The sequence below is a fragment of the Rhineura floridana genome, chromosome 9 (genome assembly GCF_030035675.1).
Source record: "Rhineura floridana isolate rRhiFlo1 chromosome 9, rRhiFlo1.hap2, whole genome shotgun sequence".
NCBI classification, from domain to species: Eukaryota; Metazoa; Chordata; class Lepidosauria; order Squamata; family Rhineuridae; genus Rhineura; species Rhineura floridana.
The window spans coordinates 111594799-111611058 of NC_084488.1; the positions used below are offsets into that span (position 1 = coordinate 111594799).

Consider the following 16260-nt stretch of genomic DNA (forward strand, 5'->3'; position numbering starts at 1 on the left):
TTCTCAAACCTGCTCTGTGATGCAGGTTGTTCCGTTTTGACACAGATACACTATTAGGGAACAGAGGCCCAAGATCTTGCAAGTTGAAGGCAGAGGCAAGACTTGGAACTCATGTCTTGCTGCTCCAGAGCTCTGCAAGACTTGGGTCACAATGGTTTAGATTAGGTTTATTCAATTTATAAATCACTACCCGCTAAAAAGTAGTCCTGAAATGATTTACAACCAAAGTAAAAAATACAATAAAAATCACATAAGCATTACTAAAACCAGATTTTAATTTGGCTCTCAAAGTTCTTTTCGAAAGGGACTGAAAAGGGCCACGTTCCATTTTACACAATACTTTATAGACAGAAACTGACATTAAAAGGCAAGTGTGATTATCCCTTCTAGTACAATTCTTGTGCCGTGCAACAGCATTGAGTTATCTCTTCCCACATTGAAGGAGAGCAAATTTAAAAGCCATCATAGAAAACTGGAATCTTTCCACTTATTTTATTGCCGATTAATAAAGCAAACATGGCCAGATGCCCGGGCGCCCTTTTTGTCTTTCCCTCATAACAGATAATTGTTATAATTGAGGGGATAGATGAAGAGGCTATTGTAGCAATTAGCATTACCAGGTAACTTTGGTTTCGTTGTTTTCTGGTATCACTGAGTGTCTCCTAATTAAAGCCAAGGAAAGAGCCACTTCTCTCTTTTCATACTCTCTACAGATCCCTGAATGCAAATATCTGATTGCAGGGTACAGTTTTGCTGAGGCACTTTGCTAAAGCTAAGCAGGGCTGGGTCTGGTCAGTGCCTGGATGGGAGACCTCACGAGAATCACATATATGCTGCCTTGGGTTCCATGACAGAAGAAAGGCAAGATATAATTACAAAAATAAATAACTAATAAATATGTATCCTGTGCTATTAGAATTTTGTGTGGTTCTCCCTTCCCACAGCAGCTCCCTGGGTCCCATCTGTTCAGAGCCCCCCGCTGACTCTCAAGGAAGTGTTTTGGGTGACACAGGTAGCTGCAGCCGGCATGAGGAACAGCAAACTTTCCCTGATCTTCCTTAAGTTAACATCTCTTAGGATCAAAGCCATTGCCAGCTGAAATCCATTTAACAGGGACAGGAACCTCTGGCTAAAGGGCCAAATTAGGCTGACAAGCCTGTTTTTCCCCAGCCATGCTACCTGCCATCAGATGTGGGCCAAGTAAACCTGGAACAATCATGAACCTCCCAATGGTTCCTCAGCAAGTGGAGTTTGCATTCAACACCTTTCAAGTTTGATGCCCAAAACAGGCCCCACTGCAATTTGTTACACTTTAGACCTCCCGATCCATGCTCCAAATGGAACCAATCCCCACCAAAAGTAGGACTTGCATTCAGCAGCTGCAGCTTAAATTAAAGTCTGTAAAGGAAAGTCCAGCTCCCAATTCTTCCTTTGAAGTTGAATCACCTGATGTCATGTGATGTCAGGTGATTTCCAGGTGGGCAGTCCCACCTACCTGTCAAAAGAAGCCTGCGGAGGTTGGGTCTGTTCTAGATTGTCCCCTCCCCTCTTTTTAGTCTTCACAAAAGCCCTGTGAATTAGGCTCGGTTAAGAGTTGGTAGTTGTGTCACCCAAACTGTGAAATTGCACATACTTAAGATGACTTTTTGCTTGTTGTTATATATCAGGCTTGACAAACCTTTTTTTGGTTGTAGCATTCTGCTACAAATATCAGGACTATGAAACACTGCGGTAAAAGCAAGGGGGCTACTTTTCTGGCTTTCTGCATGTTTTTTCTTCTGTACATGATCCGTGAATGGCATTATATTTGTGAATCTTGCTTCTTCTCCCATGAACGCAAGACTGTGTGCATTATGCTCTCCTTCCCCCATTTTTAACTGTGAAACAGCCTTGTGAGGTAGACTAGGCTGAGTTAACACATGTATATAAGCAGCAGTTCTTGCCAATAGAGGGTGGGGTGGGGATGCAGGGGCCCCAATCTGTCCCGGTGTACCAGACCTCAGAAATCCTGCTGGCATCCCTGCCCACAGGCTCCTTTTGACATTAGGCACCCCAGTGGTGTTTCCATTCAATCAAAGAAACTCAACAGGAGATTGTTGGAGATCCCCAGTTCCTTCCACCTCACTTTGTGTAAACACAGGATTTAGGTATCTGTGCTTCTCTGATTTTCTGCTACCACTAATTCACTCTGAATACTTTGAAAACCTCCTAGTAGCTGGTATAGTAGGCTTTACGTATGAGATGGACAGTAACACGAAAGACAGGACAAACTTTTCTTGGTTTTTTAAAGGGAATATACTAAGTACATAAGGGAGGACTGATATTTACTTTGGAGCCTTAAAGGTGCTTGTTGTTGACCGTTTTTGAAGACTCCAGAGACACTGTTGTTGGCACTGGCCTCTACGTGCTTTTTAACTCAGTCCAAGTTCCCTAAACCTCCATCCTAGGCAAATATTCCCACAACCCAGTCCAGCTACAGGGGACAATCTGCCTCTGTACCCTCAGAGGAGCTCCTCTGGTTGTCCTCCTGGCTACTTGGACAGTTTAGCCAACCTTTAAAACCAGCTTGTGTCACCTTTCTCTGGAAAGACCTTTACACAGGGCAGCCTCTCAGACCAACTCAGTCACTGGCTCCTTTCTCCCAATCTTCACGCAGAAAAGCATTAATAACACACCGAGAATAAATATCTGGGCCTCAGTTTTCCCCTCAGCTTTTCTCTCTGGTCTTTTCCCTTGCACCACCTTCATCAACTCCCCTTTCCTTCCCTCTCCTTGACTGACTAAGCCCAACATTCCCTCACTCCCCGTCAATTAATTCTCCACTGACTGGAACCTTCAGCCGATCAGAGTCTGCTGACACCCAGGGAAACCAGAAAGCAGCCAAAGCAGCCACTGCGAAACAGGCTTGCCATATAGCACAAGTACAAGGCCTCGTGGCCAGTGGGTTTTTTGGTAAAAAATGAGGTGCTGGTACTCCTACCTTGAAAAAGTGCTGTGGGTGCTAGCACAAAATGGTTGCCATGGGCAGCCAAAAAAAGGTGCTGGTACTCTGTCCCAATGAGGGCCACCACAAAAAAAGCCCTGCTTGTGACAATCACAGAGGTCACAGAACAGATGTTTCCCTTGAAGCACAAACACAAATGGACATACATATAGCATTTCTCCACAGAGGTTTTCCTGACTGACCCCAGTTAGAGAGCATTACCTGGAAGTCGGCCGTGACCGATCCACCGCAGACATCAATTAATTCTGTCATGTCATAGTATGCATCAAAGGTCCAAATGCAGCTCTTCAGGTTCAGATGTTTGTAAAGCTGGATGGTCTTTCGCTCTCTCACGCTGGGATCGAACTGGTACGGCCGATCATACCCAGGCCCCAAAACAATGCTGTTGTAGATCACTTCATCTAGGAATCCAGCTTCTGAGATGGAAACAAGCGGATACACTGAGGTTTCTCAATGTTATACTTTAGCTACATTAGATCTGCTGCTGAAATGCATTTCATACATCAACGGCCAGATAAATATCTATTGTGTACAGTGTCAGAGTCAAACTGCCCAATGAACCCACAGAATGTTTGTTTGTAGCATCCTATTCTGCTGGAAGTGGCAGTTGCTCCTGGGATACCTCTTCTGGCGCTGGCTGCTTTGCAATTTTCTCTATCTTTGGTTTGTTACCAATACTGCAAAGTCCCAGGCCCGGTCTTCCTATCCAGAGAGAAGTGATCCATGGCTTTTAATAAACATACCCTGTGGTTTGTCTAGCATTTAGGACTACTGGATAAAGTAGCATCTACTAGAAGGGAAGACAGGACAGGAGCTGCAACGAGGGCACAGATGGCTTAATTGTTAGGCTAAGGCCCTAACTAAATGTTATGGAGGGATGCCTAGTGGATACTTCACAGGTTCCTCCCCATCTCCCTGACAATGTTTAGAAAAAGAAAAACATGATGTGACACCATCATTTTCAACATTTTCCTACCCCTTTTCCAGTTCATTGGCTGCTCCCTGGAAGCTCTGGGACATGCTAAGCACAATGATGCCATTCAAATACTTGTTTAAACATTACCAGTCACATCATGGTTTGTGGGGTGGGGTGGGATGAAGGAAATTTGGGTTGGCAGCAATCACTTGCCTTCCGCAATACCCAGTTAGGGCCTAAGCAAACTACAGAATTGAGCCCAAGCCAAGTCAAATCAGGGTTCCTGATAGGATTAAGTCATCTGGGAGCTTCCTATTGTGGAGAGGGCGGGAACCTTACATTTTACAAACTAGAATCCCTGTAGCCCATCAGTGTCTTTTCAATATGCAGAGTAAGAAAGTGGACCTCAATACACTGGACAAAACACCAATAACTTATCCATATTTAAGCAGCATTAAGAAGTGGTTTCCTAGACCAGGCCAGGATTTACCCAAACCAGCATTCTTTGAAAGAAGGCACTTGTGTTCCATCAAAAACTGGTCAGGGGTCCAACACTTACTCTCTGCCATATCTGTGCAAAGCCTCTCTAATGAATTTGTGCTTTACAGCACAAACCTAACCATGTCTACTTGGACGTAAGTCCTATTGCATTTAATGGGGCTTACTCCCAGGTAAGTGGGGTTAGAATTGCAGCCTTAATCTGCTTTCTACACTGAACTCTTTTGAAATTCTTTGCTGCTGAAGAAACAAGTTGCTACTGTTGCAACAGTTGCAAAAGGAGCAGTCTTCGTGGTTTGTGTTCGGGTGTTTTAGAAATGTTGAATCAACAAGAGTAGCAGGAAGACTATTAGCTGATCTGCAGCTCTTTTTCAAGAATGCAGATGGGAAGGACTGTTTTTTCTTGCCTGAACCTATGTGCAAATGCTGTGGACTTAGGATAGGTGGAGCTCTAGAAGGGTCTCAGACCAAGCCCCCTATGTCCACTAATCTAGCTCCGTTCCCTCCCATCAAGGGCCAGATCTGCAGGATACCAGCAGTGAAATTGCTGCTTAATGAATGTATAGATTGAGTTGCAGCAGGCAACAATTTATTACCTGAGATGCCCTTAAGATCTTGGATGCTGACTAGGTTGGAACAGACATGTTGGTGCCTGTAGATGGACTCCGACAATAGGAAATGCAAGTTGTGCAGAGGCATAGTGGAGATGAGGGGGAGCATCCCATCCTGATGCGGAATCTGCACTGAGATATGGATTCTGGAACATCACAAAGTGGCAGAAATTGAAGGTGGGAGAGGAGGAAGAAGACATTGAAAAAAGGCACGCATATTGTGTGAATACAACAAAGTGCAAATTAAACTGGCTCCCAACACAGGTCCCAGATTTAATCCCCAGCAGGACTGAGAATGCCCCATGTCTGAAACATGGGAGAGCAGATGCGTGACAATACTGAGCTAGATGGACCTATGTTGACTTGGTATGAGGCAGCTTCCTATGTTCACAATTCTATACATGTTTACTCAGAGAAGTCTAACCAAGGTAAACAGGTATAAGGTTTCAGCTGTAGGCCCAATAAAATCAATGGCCATCATCCAAGAGTACATTGACTTCAGCTTTGTGCACACAGTCAACATTGTTCAGACTGCTAGTAGTGTCCAAGGTGTTAGGGAGGATTTACACTCAGGTAACAGTAGGATCTTCCCACTGGTTGTTACCTTCTATGCATGATACGAGAGTAAAAGGGGGAGGGCTCTGTGAGTCTGAGACCCATTCCAAATATATCCATGCATGAGGAGGGGGGGTGAAAATAAGAGCTAAACAGCCCCAAAGCTTTATTCCAGCTAGCTGATCCTTCCAAACAGACTCACCAAGTTTATTTATCAAATATTTTTGCTGATATTTTCCTCAAGATTTTATTACCGTAATCTTTTGGTTCATTTTTTAATCTTCATTTTCAGCTGCAGATCCTTTAATTAGCAACACCCATAAGCTGAAGTGTTTAGAATTTTTTTTTAAAATGTAAGGAACTGAAAATTGATTACAAATGTTTTAATTCCCTCCACCACCACCCCACAAAGTGACATTATATGTCTGCTGTTTCATTTTTTTTCTATTTTAATATATAGTAAGAAATGCAACAAAAAAACAATTGTAACAACTTTGGGGGAAACAATGTAGACATCCTCTTTCAACATTGGATAAATCAGGGACACAAATTGAAGTATACCCAAAGGAAAACAAAAATCAGAGATCTAGAGGTTTAAACCAGGGGGAGGTAAAATATATAATATACCTAAGGGGACCTCAAAGAATAACAGAAAAAACCAATAAACTCGTAAATATCTCCAAATAAAGTCATATTTGGCAGGCACAAGATCCCTGAAAGGTTGCCTATTAATATAAGTTATACAAGCCAACCAAATAGCAACAAAATGTTCTGGATCTGCATCTTTACATGGGACCTTTAAATGATGAGTTAATTTTTACAACATAGCTATACACAACAACTTTGTAAACAGTTTATAAAGAGTGATGGTAGTGGTATCTTTCTAACCCTTGGTAATTACAAAACGAGCTGCAAATAATAAATAAATGACATGAGGTTTGGGGGCAATAACCAAGTTATTTCTGTTAAATAAGAATAAGAGGCAGAGTGCTGGGTCAGGATGCACAGTATGACCAATAACAGACCCTATCTCTGTAAGCGTCTCCATCCAAAAGATGGCCAAGACCACCAAAGGTGCCGATACATTCCTATTGCTCTGCAGTTCTGCCAACATAGTCTGTTACTGGTTTTCTGAATATGTGCCACTGGATACACATGAGGACTGTTTCACATTCAGATCTGTCCTTCATTAAGGAAAAAAATGCAGAAAAGGTACAAAACTCCTGCTGGGAGGAAGGGCGGGATATAAATAAAATAAATAAATAAAACAAAATAGTGGCCAGTTAAGTGGTTCATTATTTCTTTCTTTGGGGGATTCCCCACTAAGTCATACTCAGAGTAGACTTATTGAAATCAATGGATTAAAGTGACTTTGTTGTTGTTATATGCCTTCAAGTCGATTATGACCTATGGCAACCCTATGAATCTTTTTTGGATATAGTCATAGGGTTTTCATGGTAAGAGGTATTCAGAGATGGTTTACCATTGCCTTCCTTTAAGCCTACGGCACCCAGTATTCCCAGGCATCCTCCCATCCAAGTACTAACCAGACCTGACCCTGCCTAGCTTCCGAGATCAGATGAGATTGGGTGTGTTCAGAGTAGTATGGCCATAGTAAAGTGACTTAGATCCATTGATTTTAATGGGTCTATTCTGAATATGACTAATGTTGGATATCTTCCTCTGTTTTTTGTTTTTCTATGAAAATTATTTGGGAGCAAAATGTTCCTTTCCTCTGTGTCCTCTTGTCCTCTACCTGTTGGGGTGCTCCTTGTGCTTGACATCCAGATACTTCAAAGTGGCAATGAATGACTGTGCCTGAAATCCTCGGGCTGTTCCAGCTACTATAGGTGTGTGGCAGATGGCACTGTCCGTCCCGATGGTGACTATGTTGCTTCTCAGTGGGGTGCCTGCGTGGCCAACCTTATCCACGGCTTTGGCTACGCAGCGCACGTGGAATCGCCGGCTAAAGTAAATACTGTCTAGCACCTGGGAAGACGAAAAAAGGCAGCAAAAGAGGATTCTGGATGAGGCCTAAATGATCTTGCACAATAGCCTTCACTGTTTTGTTTTGTTTTGAAATACTTTATTATATTAATAATCCACTGACATTAAAGAGAGTTAGCAATATGTTTTACATATTAAAACAATGCTGACTGGGGCTGATGGGAGATGTAATCCAAAATAACTGGAGGGCACCATGTTGGCAAAGGCTGGCTGAAGGAGACAACACTGGGCCAGGTGGAACAATGGTCTGAGCCAGTACAATGCAGTGAATCCCCCAAAAGCTCTAGAAAAATGCCAGGAGGAAGAACATATTTTTAACAGGTTGCCACAAACTGAGTGGCTCAGGGCAGTAACTATATAGTACTAAACACATCTAGACACTGAAGTATCTCTCTTCCTAGAACTCAGCTTTGCTACCACCTCTTTTCATCAGGGAAGCAAACCCACATGATACCATTTGCCCTATTGGGGGTGATATCCTGATTGCTTCTAAATCACAGACAAATCTAAATCACAGTCAAGGAAGCTCTTAGAGGCAAAAAGTCTTCCTTCAAAAAATGGAAGTCTTGTCCAAATGAAGAAAATAAAAAAGAACACAAACTCTGGCAAAAGAAATGCAAGAAGACAATAAGGGATGCTAAAAAAGAATTTGAGGAGCACATTGCTAAGAACATAAAAACCAACAACAAAAAATTCTATAAATACATTCAAAGGAGGAGACCATCTAGGGAGACAATTGGACCCTTGGATGATAAGGGAGTCAAAGGTGTACTAAAGAACGATGAGGAGATTGCAGAGAAGCTAAATGAATTCTTTGCATCTGTCTTCACAGTGGAAGATATAGGGCAGATCCCTGAACCTGAACTAACATTTGCAGGAAGGGATTCTGAGGAACTGAGACAAATAGTGGTAACGAGAGAGGAAGTTCTAAGCTTAATGGACAATATAAAAACTGACAAATCACCGGGCCCGGATGGCATCCACCTGAGAGTTCTCAAAGAACTCAAATGTGAAATTGCTGATCTGCTAACTAAAATATGTAACTTGTCCCTCGGGTCCTCCTCCGTGCCTGAGGACTGGAAAGTGGCAAATGTAACGCCAATCTTCAAAAAGGGATCCAGAGGGGATCCCGGAAATTACAGGCCAGTTAGCTTAACTTCTGTCCCTGGAAAACTGGTAGAAAGTATGATTAAAGCTAGATTAACTAAGCACATAGAAGAACAAGCCTTGCTGAAGCAGAGCCAGCATGGCTTCTGCAAAGGAAAGTCCTGTCTCAGTAACCTATTAGAATTCTTTGAGAGTGTCAACAAGCATATAGATAGAGGTGATCCAGTGGACATAGTGTACTTAGACTTTCAAAAAGCGTTTGACAAGGTACCTCACCAAAGGCTTCTGAGGAAGCTTAGCAGTCATGGAATAAGAGGAGAGGTCCTCTTGTGGATAAGAAATTGGTTAAGAAGCAGAAAGCAGAGAGTAGGAATAAACGGACAGTTCTCCCAATGGAGGGCTGTAGAAAGTGGAGTCCCTCAAGGATCGGTATTGGGACCTGTACTTTTCAACTTGTTCATTAATGACCTAGAATTAGGAGTGAGCAGTGAAGTGGCCAAGTTTGCTGATGACACTAAATTGTTCAGGGTTGTTAAAACAAAAAGGGATTGCGAAGAGCTCCAAAAAGACCTCTCCAAACTGAGTGAATGGGCAGAAAAATGGCAAATGCAATTCAATATAAACAAGTGTAAAATTATGCATATTGGAGCAAAAAATCTTAATTTCACATATACGCTCATGGGGTCTGAACTGGCGGTGACCGACCAGGAGAGAGACCTCGGGGTTGTAGTGGACAGCACGATGAAAATGTCGACCCAGTGTGAGGCAGCTGTGAAAAAGGCAAATTCCATGCTAGCAATAATTAGGAAAGGTATTGAAAATAAAACAGCCGATATCATAATGCCATTGTATAAATCTATGGTGCGGCCGCATTTGGAATACTGTGTACAGTTCTGGTCGCCTCATCTCAAAAAGGATATTATAGAGTTGGAAAAGGTTCAGAAGAGGGCAACCAGAATGATCAAGGGGATGGAGCGACTCCCTTACAAGGAAAGGTTGCAGCATTTGGGGCTTTTTAGTTTAGAGAAAAGGCGGGTCAGAGGAGACATGATAGAAGTGTATAAAATTATGCATGGCATTGAGAAAGTGGATAGAGAAAAGTTCTTCTCCCTCTCTCATAATACTAGAACTCGTGGACATTCAAAGAAGCTGAATGTTGGAAGATTCAGGACAGACAAAAGGAAGTACTTCTTTACTCAGCGCATAGTTAAACTATGGAATTTGCTCCCACAAGATGCAGTAATGGCCACCAGCTTGGACGGCTTTAAAAGAAGATTAGACAAATTCATGGAGGACAGGGCTATCAATGGCTACTAGCCATGATGGCTGTGCTCTGCCACCCTAGTCAGAGGCAGCATGCTTCTGAAAACCAGTTGCCGGAAGCCTCAGGGGGGGAGAGTGTTCTTGCACTCGGGTCCTGCTTGCGGGCTTCCCCCAGGCACCTGGTTGGCCACTGTGAGAACAGGATGCTGGACTAGATGGGCCACTGGCCTGATCCAGCAGGCTCTTCTTATGTTCTTATGTTCTTATATCTAAATCAGAGGGAGAGCCTACACATACAGATCAGGCTCCCATCTTCAAACCTCCCAAACACATGGATGGCAGGAGGCGGAGCCAACAGGGCAGGGCCAGCAGTCACAACCCTGCTCTCTCCCTTAACTTGATTATGTTTGCATGGAGAATGACGCCTGAATAGGACTACTGCTTGGTAGCATCAGCTACACCTTGTACTCCAGATCTGTTATCATCAGCCTATAAATCTGATGTTATCATTGTGGTCCACTCTGAGAACCATTATACCTGAAAAGCAGTATGCAAATATTGTACAGCAATAGAACACCAGATCAATCAAACAATCAACACTGAGATAATCTGCCAAGGTCTTCCCATGGGAAACTCCCCTATAGGTTCATATAGCACTTTTTAGAGTAAATGAGGACAGGTCCCAGCCCTGAAGAGCTCATAATCTAACATTATAGCAGAGCAGAGTGAGGAACCTTTTTCAGCCTGAGGGCCACAACCCCTTTTGGGCAACCTCCTGAGGACCACACACCAGTGGTGAGCGGGAATAGAGGCAAAAGTGGGTGGAGCAATGAATGCAAATTTTGCCTCTGTATAGTAGACACTCATGCACCCTCTCTGTCCTCCATCCAGACAAGCAAGAGGCATTATCAGAGTTCAAGGACACATTCAAGGCAAAAGCACTCGTGGTATGAAGCAGAGGAAGTGAGGGGTGTGGCCTGGGGGGAGTTTCAAGGGCCAGAGAGGACTGGAGGGCCACATTTGGCCCCCAGGACTGGGGTTTCCCATCCCTGTAGTAGAGCATGGGAAGCTGGTGACACAAAGAATTCATACTTCATTCATTTCCATGTATTTGGCTGTTTTTCTCCCTGATATGCTAGTTCTCTATGTGCGAAATCACCTAGGTCCTTCTGCGCATTGTGTAACTCCATTCATTTCTATCTCCATACATACCATGTGATTGACACTGGTGAAAGGAGTGTTGTCCGTAATTGTTTCAAAGGGGGATCTGGCCCCATTTCCGTCGGTGGGGGTAGCCACTTCCCAACTGAACTGTATGGATGACTGGTTGATCCCGGCATCGTTGCAGCGCTCCTTCATAACAGAGTACTTTGGAAAGTGAGGGTCACAAGGGGTCACACAGACCAGTGGGTAGCCTGGAGAGGGGGACTTCTTAGCACCTTCTTTGGCTTCTTCTTCCACATGGTCATACTCTGACAATGTAACTACCTGCAGGTGCACAATACAAGAGTTGGGACTCTAAGGAAGGGATCTTGCAACTAGAGCCTACTGATAATGGCTCATACCCAATAACTAGAGGAACCTATGGCCCTCCAGACGTTGTTGCTATAACTCCCATCATTCCTGACCATGGCTATACTGGCTGGGGCTAATGGGAATTAGAGTCCGGCAACCTCTGAAAGGCATCATGTTTGCTATCCCTGTGCACCCATTACCAGGTTGCTACAGGGCCGCAGCACAGAGTGCAAATCTGAATTCTTGGTGCCTACTAAACCAGCTTTTTCCTCACTGGACTTGGAGCCTGTACAAGCTTTCCCCCCATACAGTTCTGATCATGTGGCTACTATATCTCATTGAAACATCTCCACATTTACTGGCACATCACATTTATTTTGTCTTCTCTTAGCAAGAGTAGGTCCAGCCAGGCAAGCAGGGTGGAGGTTTTTCTTCAGAGGCCAGCAACTAGAGGCCCCAAAGCCAATTCTGGCCCATCGAGGGCTACTAGCTGGCCCTCCAATTGCTAAAGAGGCAAGAGGTGTGCGGAGGGAGCAGTAGTTATGGCAATGGCCTTTGCTTTGGGAGCAGGGGGGTAAGGTCTGGCTCACCTACCTCCATTCCCATTGCCAAAAGGACCCTCCCTTAAAACTGATGGCTGACCAGGGCTCTGCTTGGGACTCTGGCTGGCTGCAAAGTGCAGACTTTTTAATGGTCCAAATCAGTAAGAAAACCTTACTGGGGGAGCATTATCATGGAATAGGGTGGGCCAGCCACAGGGACAGGAGAACATTGCCTCCATTCCAACCTGCCACCCAACACCTGTGTGCTCAGGGGAACTAACCACTAGCTTTCGTTGTTCTTTTCCAAATATGCAGTTCAGAGTCATACATTACTTTTGGATAGGGTAAAGGGCACATCATGTCGTTTTACAGCATGTGTTTTGTAATGTAATTTCTTTTCGGTATGCCTCAACGTACCAGAGCTGGTATTCTTCCAATGAAGGACAGCTCTGGGCTTCTTACAAAATAGTGATCATGCAACGTAAGTGTTGTACAACACACATTCCCTAGGGGTTGACTTTGACCTGGGTTTACACTTACAGGAGAATGAGGTGGTAAAATATCCTGAGACGGTGGAGAGGACAGTACCACAAGTTTGCAGGGGAGAAACACCATTTTTTCAATGGTCTCCCCTATGTAAAATCAGAACAAAACAAAACTCGCTGCAAGTAAAAACCTAACACATCAGGGATAAAGATTCTAGCCCAAGGATGAGGAACCTGTGGCCCTTCAAATGTTGTCAGATTCCAGCTCCCATCAGTCCCACCCAGCATGGCCAATGGTCAGGGATGATGGGAGCTGTAGTCTAGCAATATCTGGAAGGCTTTTTTTTTTATGATGTCTTGAAAGCTTTTAAAAAAAATGTTTTTAAAGATATTTTGTTTTAATGTATTTTAAAGTCTGCTTTTATGTTTTAAGTGGTTTTTATTGCTTTTGTTTGCCGCGCTGGGCTCCTGCTGGGAGGAAGGGCGGGATAGGTCTAACCCAGCCTTCTCCCTGCTCTGCTGGTTTTGTACTTACTGAGAGTTTTATTTATATGATGAAGGATTAAAAAAAATGAGCCCTGCAATTGTACTCTAAAGTGATACAGTTCACTCTACCCCTTCATGCTGCTGCACATTTGTGCCAGACTTATGTCACATAAAAAGTAGCACTGAAGAACTGGGCCACATCTGATCATTCGGGTGGTAAAACATCCTGTAAGCCACTTACAATAGGGGGGGCTGGTAAAATGAGACTTCCGGCTGCTTCCTGGTCCAGAATGGTTACTATTGTAGTGGTGATCTCCCCCAGGACAGCTTCCACGGGATCATCTGGCCCTAACACCAGAGAAAAGGACTCGTGCCACTCCCTGTCTTCATTGGACATAATCTCTACCTTAAATATGATGTGGTCCACACCTAAATGAAAGGACACGAGAGAGGGTTGAGTCTCAAACCAGTTTGTCATCTGATGGGACTTTAAATGCCTCCATAAAGCAATGCTGAGGTTAGGCCCGCTAAATTATTGTGATAAAAACAAAACTGGGTTTTATTTTAACCCCTTTGGCTCTAATGATTTGGCCCAGGAGCCTTAAAAAAAATAGCATGCAATTTGATGGATTGCTCGGCAGATTTACTAACAGATGCCATGTGAGGATTAATGGTGTCTGTCTGACTTTAATAAAAATCTATGATCCAAAATATGCCTCTCATATTACTGTTAGAAGGCACGTCTACTTTGATTCTTTACAATAAGCATAAAGTTGCTGGTTTTGCAAAATTTTCTGTAAGGCCTTCAAGAGTGACTGTAGATTGGCAGATTGGAAAAGAAATGGTAAAACCTGTTCAGAGTGAAAAGCCTCACACTGGATGTAGGGAAAACAGGGGCTATATTTTGCACTGGGACTGGGAACAGGGGGGCTGTGGGAAGAATGAAGACTGAGGACAAGGGAGCCAAAGGAACTATGAGCTGGGGGTTAGAGGAGGAATGTGGAAGTAAGGAAAAGCACGGAGCACAGGGAAAGAAAACTATGGTGACACTCTAGCCATAGTTAAGAAATTTTAGGGCCCGCTGATTTCAAGAGGAGAGCTTTGCGCACATTGTTAGTCAATTGGCATTTAAATGGACCTTTAAAGTCTTTAACTTCAGTGGGGACATATCCATTTTGTTCTGCAGGGGCTTGGGAGCTGGGCTGGAGAGCCTGGGCAACACCAGAGTGAAGGAGGAAAATGGAACAGAGCTTGGGGACTGGGTAGGCTTTATGATGTTAAAGAGCATGAGGAAGACTAAACTTCATGCACTGATATAAAACAATAAGCTAAATCTGTGTATTAATGGCTTGCAGATTTACTTTTATTCCTTTTACATTTTTTTCTCCATCTGTACTACCTTGCCTTGTGGATATTGACTCCTAAAGACACTGCCTCCCACCTCTCAAGTGATGGTGTGCAAAACAAACACAAAAGTCAGCAGCCACAAGCTTGTGTTTGCGTCTGAACGAGGTCTATTATTATAGATCTTGAGTAGCCTCAAGTTCATTATACCCCACTTTTCTGTGCTTTACCAGGGCTGAACTTGAGGACTCGGCTCTTTGGGTAGTAATCGATCCCAGACTGAGCAGAGCCATCGCGGGTGCTGCAGCGAACTTTGGAGGTCCTGTTCTGGTCCCCTCTCCGGATCACCTTGACATTTAAGAAAGCAACACCCTCCGGATCAGGAGGTTCCCGGACTTGGTAAGCAGCTTCTTCAAACTCGATGGTGGGTGCTGGAAAAATAAAAGAACCCCCCCCCATGTCAGCAGCATGTCTGTCTCCAAATATGAAGAACACTTTAACTTAGATGTATAAAATTAAATTACATATGTCAACTGAACTACATAAAAAAGAAGGGTAGTATGACAGTATTAGACTCAGGTATTGTATGTAATAACCATGGCCAGGATTAATTATGGAAAAGCTCCCATAAAGCAACAGAATATGACGTAGGAAAATTTGGAAGCAGATAAATGTAGTAAAGGTAACAGTAAAATATTTAAATATGGTATTTTAACCTTTTTGATGCTCTGTAAAAGTTTGACGATTTATAACAGAGAAGATATTGGTATCTTTCTTATTATTTGATTGTATTTGAAGCTGACTTTGCTAAATAAAAGAAATTTTAAAAATATGCATGGCATGGAAGAAAAAGACTTTGAGTCAAAGAACGAAACTGAATGGCAGGTGAGACTCTGGAAAGTGCTTCTGCACATAACTCGTAATTAATTTATGGAATTTGCTGCCACAAGATGCAGTGACGGCAACCAACTTAGAATGCACTGAAAGTCAATTAGGCAAACTCATGGAGAAGTCTCTCAACCACTATTAGAAATGATTGCTAAATAAAACCTCCATCTTCAAAGGCAGTTTATCATTGAACAACAGTTGCTGGAATTGGCATAGGAAATGGATTTTGCCCTCTTGTCCCGCCTATAGGCTTTTTGGAAGCATCTAGTTGGTCACTGGATTAGATGGATCCTTGCTCTGCTCCAGAAGAACTCTCCTGATGCTTGATTGGTCTTCAGCTGATGGGTTATGAACCATAAATGAACCATAAACAGCTAGCAACTTGACCTAAGGGAGTCATACCGTGGCACAGACACCATTTCCTTTCCCACTGACTATCCAGGAAAGAGGGCACAGACAGCATCTGAATGAGATATCCAAGATGGGAAAGAAATCTGAAATGGCTGCTTCTGGGCACTTGCAAATCAGCAGTGGACAAGGCAAACCATAGTTAGGCAGCATGAGAAGAGAAGCAGCAAACAAGAAAGAAAGGGAAAGGTCAATGTTAAAAGCAGGTTCCATATCGGAATTAAAGGTGTCAGATTTAGAAGGGTTGAAGACAACTGGTTTAAAAACACTGAAGGCTGGCATGCACAGGCTAATTCCTCTTACCGTCTTCATCATTGGAGATAATAATGGTGGCCATATTGTTCTTCCCTATTGTAGCCCCACTCCAGTGGTTTCCAAGGGGGTTGCTCAGATATATCTGGAACTTCTCCTCTGGTTCAAATGCAGAGTCATCATTAATAAAGATAGTGCAGTTCTTCACCTAGAGCCAATGATACCACCAGTTAAGGACTAGGAGGGAACCTGGGTAGCTTATTTATGAAAAAAAATAGTATCTTGCCTTCCTGATAAAATGTTCAAGGCAGGTCCCAGCACAATAATAAAGCACAAGAGAAATTAGTGATAAGTAATACTAGCTCCAAAAAAAGACCAA

The 16260-nt window shown here is 43.4% G+C and overlaps 1 protein-coding gene and 1 pseudogene across 5 annotated transcripts in view; both read right to left on the reverse strand.

Annotated features, from left to right (window-relative positions):
* Positions 1–16260, reverse strand: part of FRAS1 (Fraser extracellular matrix complex subunit 1) — a 416443-nt gene that overhangs the window by 18665 nt on the left and 381518 nt on the right. For all 5 annotated transcript variants that reach the window (XM_061583287.1, XM_061583284.1, XM_061583285.1 and 2 more), the window contains 7 exons: positions 15933–16089; positions 14564–14764; positions 13231–13418; positions 11174–11449; positions 7341–7573; positions 5015–5175; positions 3206–3420 (listed from right to left, as the gene is read on the reverse strand). In XM_061583287.1, the coding sequence (XP_061439271.1) occupies positions 3206–3420; positions 5015–5175; positions 7341–7573; positions 11174–11449; positions 13231–13418; positions 14564–14764; positions 15933–16089 (1431 nt within the window). The remainder of the gene's footprint in view (positions 1–3205; positions 3421–5014; positions 5176–7340; positions 7574–11173; positions 11450–13230; positions 13419–14563; positions 14765–15932; positions 16090–16260) is intronic.
* On the reverse strand, positions 7083–7201 carry LOC133364661 (5S ribosomal RNA; annotated as a pseudogene).